The sequence below is a fragment of the Dermacentor variabilis genome, chromosome 3 (genome assembly GCF_050947875.1).
Source record: "Dermacentor variabilis isolate Ectoservices chromosome 3, ASM5094787v1, whole genome shotgun sequence".
In the NCBI taxonomy this organism is placed as follows: Eukaryota; Metazoa; Arthropoda; class Arachnida; order Ixodida; family Ixodidae; genus Dermacentor; species Dermacentor variabilis.
The window spans coordinates 97,683,915-97,691,086 of NC_134570.1; the positions used below are offsets into that span (position 1 = coordinate 97,683,915).

Sequence of the window (7,172 nt, forward strand, 5' to 3'; positions counted from 1 at the left end):
GCATCAAAATTGTGCACAATATGATGTGGGAATGCTGTGGGTGGGTATGGCAAATTGAGATTCCTAACGTAACAAAAATCAGAAAAGCACACAACCGTAATGAACATGTGTCTTCAAATGACCTCCATATATTTTCTGTGAACATATATTGAGAAAAATGGGTTTGAGCTATTCCTGCATCTTGCTCTAGTCTTCTGCAAGAAAAAGATTTAGCTCGAAAGAGGCATCATTTGTCATTGCGGCAGCTTGCAGAAAGGCAAAAGAAAGAATAAAACGTAGCAGGAAAGGAAGTAAGCATTGTATCTGTGCTGTCTTGTTGATGAATATGAAATTAAAAGATATATACAAACAACATTCAGAAACATGAGCAAAACGTGAACAAGGTGAATGCAGGAGCCAACGTTTCGACAAGTGGACTTGTCTTCTTCAAGGCGACATATGCTTTCCTCGCCACAGTATATATGCTTTTCTCGCCTTGAAGAAGACAAGTCCACTTGTCGAAACGTTGGCTCCTGCGTTCACCTTGTTCACGTTTTGCTCATCGTCTTGAATTGCCATCTCCCGCATTCCCCGTCTTTATTCAGAAACATAGGCACACAAGAATGTTCAATCGTAGTTGCTATATTTCACCACTACAACACAGTGGACTTGCCCTAAAAAGTTGAACCGTTATGTCCGACTGTTCATCAAATTAGTAAAGAGTAGTACTGCACAGTTGGAAAAATTTTCAGTATCTGGACCAGTGTCAGTAGTGCAACTTAGTAGTACAGTAGACTCCCTTTAAGATGAACCCTAAGGGACTAGGAAAATTTGTTCGTCTTATCAGAAGAATAATTGGCAACATCACCAGGTGCATCCAAATATCTTACTTCAAAGCGGTAAATGAAGTAGACTTACAAAGGGGGAAAATGACATAAAAAGTATTTATTTAGCTGAACTTAATAGAAAACTTAAAGGGCCCCTGAAACAGTTCGGACAAATATTGTAGATGGTGTAGGGTACGGCTAAAGTTGATCATTTGCACCACAATTTGTGTGAAGCGTCTCATATTAAGAGAGCTACGGACAATTACAAGTTACCCTCCTCCATAGTCATGCATTTTCTCCTCAACTCATTCGCCGAGTGATCGAGGCTAAGCTCTGCCTTCACTGGCTCTGCATCATGATGGCACATCGTGTCCTCGACTTCCAGTTCTCTAGGAGCGAGCGTGTGAAGCCTCTCCAAACTCTCTGCCAGCTGCTTGGCAGTCGACCACAAGCGAGAGCTATTGAAGCAGCGTGCGTTGCGAGCATTCTGTCGCAGCACCGAACGTGTCTGGTATTCCGGTAACCACGGACGAGCGGGGCGTTTCGACGTATGGCTGGAGACATAAACTCAATCTGATGAAGGAACTTTAGCTTAGATGTACATGAGCAGCCTAATTGGTCTGCACGGTCCAGCCACCTGTTGGCGCAGAGCTTAACCAGCCAAACAAAGCACTAATATTGCTCTAACCAAATGTAAAACATTTTAAACATTTACAAAACAATGTGTTGATGATTACACTTCTGCGAAAAAGTTACACCAGCATCAAAGAAGAATAAATTTCGTTACTGCTACGTTATGTGGTTGAGCTCTGTGCCATCAGGTGGCTGCACCGTGCATACCATTCACATTTGTGCTTTTGCTCATCCCGTGAAACGGCACGGTCAAACGGCCAGGCCTTGTCCCCTTGCGCTTGCATTTACCCGAATACCGTACCGGCGAAACGCTACTGCGGTAGTAATCCTCCGGTGTAAAGTGGCGGCCGTAAACGTGCAAATCCTGGCGCCAGTCGTATAGTGGCAGTCCGATACGCTGCAGCCAGTCAGCTCGTGTAATGGCTTGCAGAGGGACACGATGTCGCAGCTTGACATATTGCCAGTCGCTACGTCTGCAGTCCACAACGCAACAAAGTCGAATCAAAGTGTTCGCGAAAAGACAAACCGATACTGATGGCGGAGCTCTCGTCAAGGACTGAGCACGTTGTAACACAAGCAGACAACACTTGCTGTGTGCCGGAAGTGCTTAAGTGTACTGAAAAATTGTTCTTGTGCATTCTCTCTATGTTGCTTTCTGTTTATAGAAACAAATTAACTAACATTCCAACTATTACGAACAACATTTGTTCGCCATAATGTTGGCAAAATTAGTGAGGACACGCCCTGGGCAGCCAATCGTATAGCTCGCCCTACTAATGTCATTGGGGTAAATGATGTCAAATGGGTAGGAGCGGCTTAAATTCAACCAAGCGATGTACTGTGATCGGCAGCGATGTACATTTTTGAAACCTTTTCGTGAAGCACTTAGATGTGTCAATTAATGATCATAAGGACCTACTCTAACGACTCAGTACATTTTACAAAATCGGCAAAATTGTTTCAGAGTCCCTTTAATGTAAAAAGGAGAAACGTGGCGAAGCGTCGGGGAGGAGGAGAGGAGGAAGGTAGGTGGAGGCGTGCTGGGTTGACCTTCTCCAGCAGTTTCTACAGGTTTTGTTTGCGGTATGGACGCACCGGCTTCGCCTCGTGATGACATCGTCCTCGCGCGCCGTACGCTGTGTGTATCAGTGAAAGCGTGCGACGGCGAGCTGATCGGTGAACCGCTGACGGCGGCTCAATCTCGCGTGCGCAAGGAAGGAAAGGGGAGAGGAAGCGCGCCTAAAACCCCTTCAACTTCGTAAAGTAGTGCCACGCTGAATGCCGCCTCCTCCTCGCGCGTTCTGGCCGAGGCCGACGCCGCGTCGCTATTGGCCTAATGGCATCACGGGGGCCCTCGCGCCGTGCTTCAGCGCCATTTTTGCTCGAGAAGCGTCAACGGAGTGGCGAGGAGCGCACGTTGGAGCCGACTTGCTACGCTCGAGCAGTGTAGGCGGTGCAATGGTCGAGGAGAGAGCGTGAAAGAGAGGAGAAACGAGGATGAGTTAATTCGGAGGAAGAGAGCGTCGCTACTTTACGAAGTTTTAAGCGCACCCTCTTCCGTAGCGTGCATGGCACCGGGGGAGGGGAGGCCCGTTGCGCTTCGGGCGCGCGCGGTCGCGCGACTAAATCTTGAAGGTAATCTGCTTTGGGGGTGCAGTCTACGTGGTCCGATGGCACTTAGCTATGCGCGCGCTGTGTTCTCGCTGCTCAGTTTGCGTTGAAGCGACAGAAAGCACGAAGGTCACTTCGCTCACTGCTGCCGCTACCGCAATTCTTCACGTCACGCCAGCATTTTTACAACGAGCGTCCGCGGCCATCGAGTGTGATGTATTTGTTTGCCTGTGCGCGCTCACACCATGCTGGTTAATTTAGTTTGTAAGCAAATGTTTACAAGGGGGTGTTCTACCCCGGTGGCTCCTGCCTATGGTGCGGCCGCGTGAGTCCAGTCTTGAATACGATCTGCGATGCGGACATGTAGTGTAGGCGTCTAGATGCACCGGGGGTCGATAGCACCCATATGCTTGCGCATTACCTGCGATCATGAAGTTAAACGTCACTGAACTTTTTTTTTTGTTTCCTCCTCTTGTTTTCGCCTGTGTCCACGGGCGATGTGCGCCGCAGGCCTGCAGTAGGGTGCCTCGATGCACGCAACCCTGGGCGCGGCGCATCGAGGCACCCTAGCCTCCAGGATCGGTAGCGGTCACTCCGAATGTTTGTCTTAACCGAAGAGTACGTCTGAGGCAGTTCATCTTATGCGGATTTTACAGCGAAGCTTTCAAGGGCTATAGTTCCCCCAGAATCGTGTTCGTGTGTCGACACGAAATCGAGCCTTCTCCGGCGTCCGCGTCAGACGTACGTCAACTGCGTTCGTGCCGTCGAGTACGCGCCGTGACTGACGCAGCCCTACGTACTAGAACAAAACGACATTGTATTTCTTTAAAGTGAAGCTGTTAAGGGCTAGTTCCCCCAGGATCATGTCTGTAGTAGACACAAAACTCTCCATACGTGGGCCGATCCCGAAGATAGTGCAATGTTGGGCCGACCCGCGGCGGAAGTGTAGTTCGCCACATTAAGGGGCCCACATGCTTCGCTGGACATCCTGCTTCACAGAGTGGAAGGGCACTGACTTCTTTTTGCCACTGAGTCAATGGAAAACCAAACAAACGTTCCCATGTTGTTCGGCTTAAGAGAGTTCGTCTTAACGAGAGTTCACTGCATATGCTAACAGCATGTGCAAGTGGTCAATGTCACGCGTACAGTACAGTTCAATATGAAGAAGGCTAGCAGTGAGAGACAATACCTCACTTGCTGTCACCTGGTAAAATACCAGCATTTTACTTGTTTCATTTTAAAATGCCGGCTTTTGGTGGCCTTCAATGCAAATTGGGCGTTTGCTTCTTTACTGGCCCCATCTATACCTCTTATGCCACATTTACTTTATCCTGGCTTTTATTTGTGCAGGTTCTGCACATATGCACCTCTGCTGGATCTTTTGTGCAGGTTCTGCACATATGCACCTCTGCTGGATCTATTTGCTTCAGCACTTTGCGACAGGTGGTTTACTTTTGCATAAAAGATGTGGGCCAACTGTGTTAAATGGCACTGTATCACACCTATTCCAAGCAATGCGAAATTTGCACTTACCTTCAATGATACTCAACTTCACCAAACTTATGAGTTGCCCAACTGCGAAATAATCCCAGTTGCACAAGGTCACCTGCAAAATTCTTATGTCTGCGTCAAGTTCAAGAAGTGATTTTTTTTCTCACATTGCTGGTTTCAAAATTTTTACTTACCTCTTATGGTTAGAACAGCTCAATTTCATTGTAACATATCAGTACAATTTAAACTGGACATTAATTATGAAGATATCCTGTACTGGCTGTGCATCACTGTATGGGAAACATTAAAGCTTGCAGCTTTTGTGCATGAACTACCATTGAAAAAATAAAAAAAATCAGCACTTTGTTTTTACTAACAATAAAAGAAGTAAAAAAAAAAGGCTCTCGCATACACATTAAATGCAGAAATTCATAAGACATGATCTGTCACTGTATGCACAAACATGGTTTTTTACAAGCACATAGCGTAGTCTCAGTTCCAGCCACTCTGCTTCAAGACTGCCAAACAAATCATTGCTTAGTTGATGTCATCTTGACTGCTACCAGAGTGCTAATCTGGGCCATGAAAGGAATCATAGGACAATAACAAGATAATTTATTGACATTTAGTGGCAGATAAATAAGAGGGCAAGGGTGAACTTGTAGATACCTAAGGGCGGCCAGGAACAGAATATGACTTCTACAGCACCGGGAAAGTGGGCGACTGTTCTTGAGTTTTGCTTTTAGTGTGCAAGGAGAGACTTTCCAGTCATCTCCGGTGGTTGGGGAATTTTCAACAGGTCCAGAACAGTTGGAGCAACATCACAGAGAGCAGGGGTGTGGCTGGGTTTGCAGAATTTGTGGTCTCCAGCAATGCAGAAGGGAACCTTGTTTGTGGTGTGCTTAGTGACGGGCTTGTTATCAGGAGTCTTCATGAGTTCAGCATTCCCATGGTCCGCAGTGACAAGCAACACGTAGCCATTCTTGGCACAGGCATCTCTGATGCGCCCAATTCCCACATCGGTGGCCTCCACAGCCTTTACGGCTGCCTCGTACACTCCAGTGTGACCAACCATGTCAGGGGGTGCAAAGTTGCACATGACAAACGGGTGTTTCTTTTCACTTACAATTTTCACCATCTCATCAGCTACTCCCTTGCTGCTCATTTCAGGCATTAAGTCATAAGTGGCCACCTTGGGTGAGGGCACCAAGCAGCGTTCTTCGGCAGTGAAAGCCTTTTCCTGGCCACCGTTGAAGAAGAAGGTCACGTGAGCATACTTTTCTGTCTCGGCGCAGTGGAACTGACTTTTTCCCTTGGCAGCAAGCCATTCGGCAAGGACATTCTTGGGTACGGTTGGAGGGTACAGAACGGAAAATGGATATTCCTTCTTGTACTGCGTCATCGTGTACAGCTTCAAATCTTTGGGGATAACGCTTGTCTCAAAGTTGGGCTTGATCCCCAGCGCCTCCGACAGCTGGCGGGCTCGGTCTGCGCGGAAGTTGCAGAAGACCAGGGTGTCGCCGTCTTTAATACGGCCGTTGGGGTCCGTGATGATGGGCTTGAAAAACTCGTCGGTTTGTCTCTTGTCCTCGGGAGCATCGTAAAGGCTCTGGATGTGTTTGATGAGATTACTGGGTTCCACTCTATCGCCGATTCCCTGTGCGAGGCCTTCGAAGGCGATTTTTACGCGCTCCTCCCTCTTGTCTCGGTCCATGGCGTAGTAACGGCCGATCAAGGTGGCCAGTGAGCCGTACTTAAGGTGCGCACACTTGTCCAGGACCTGCTGCGCGTACTTTATGGAACTTGTGGGGCTCGTATCCCTGCCATCGCCGAAGAACTGGATGAAAGTGTGCGGAACGCCGTGCTTGTGAGCGCCTTCCAACAGGGCGAAGATATGGTTGATGTGCGAGTGTACTCCACCGTCGCTCCCGAGTCCCAGAAGGTGCAGGCGGCCGTTTTTGGTCTTGGCACGGTTGCAGGCTTCCACGAAATGCTCGTTGTTCTTGATGGCTCCAGTTTCCACGTCCATGTTAATCCGAACGATGTCTTGATATACGATCCTGCCGGCGCCGATGTTGAGATGCCCTACCTCGCTGTTGCCCATGAGACCGGCGGGCAAACCGACAGCAAGACCGGACGCTTCCAAGGGCAGGAACTGACCTTGAGTTTTGCAGAGCTCATCCATCACCGGCGTATTAGCGTTGAGAATGGCATTACCGTGACGGTCTTCCGAAAGCCCCCAGCCGTCGATGACAATCAAGCACACGTGAGTCATGTTGCGTAGGCTGGGACAGTCGACGAGTACGGGACTGACGCTTTTGCTCGTGAAAATGAATCGACCCCAGCTAAGGGCACTTTTCGTACCCTTGAACACCCTTGACACCGCGACCCCTGCCAGCGAAGTGACGCCCAAACACCGCAACCGGCGATATCCCTAGCAATGCCTTTCCCTAGCGCGGCTTGCATTGAAGTAACCTTTTTCTGATCTGACGCCGCTTCGGGTGGGGCGCCACAATACAGTTAAAAAGACAAGTGAACAACTTCGTAGACGCTAGGGCAGAGTATGGTGCCAAAGCTACCACCAGTCGAAGTAGTGGGTGTCTGCGTTCATTTGTCTACATAAGGCCAAGT

General features: G+C 48.6%; 1 protein-coding gene across 1 annotated transcript; it reads right to left on the reverse strand.

The window, feature by feature from the left end:
- Window positions 1-5,138: 5,138 nt before the first annotated feature.
- On the reverse strand, window positions 5,139-6,988 carry LOC142576079 (2,3-bisphosphoglycerate-independent phosphoglycerate mutase-like). The gene has a single exon (XM_075686015.1). It carries the CDS (start codon window positions 6,814-6,816, stop codon window positions 5,284-5,286), a length of 1,533 nt encoding a protein of 510 aa, XP_075542130.1. The 5' UTR covers window positions 6,817-6,988; the 3' UTR covers window positions 5,139-5,283.
- Window positions 6,989-7,172: the final 184 nt, after the last annotated feature.

Excerpts from the sequence above, each read along its gene's own strand:
- LOC142576079 (XM_075686015.1), bottom strand. The coding sequence starts at position 6,816 with ATGACTCACGTGTGCTTGATTGTCATCGACGGCTGGGGGCTTTCGGAA.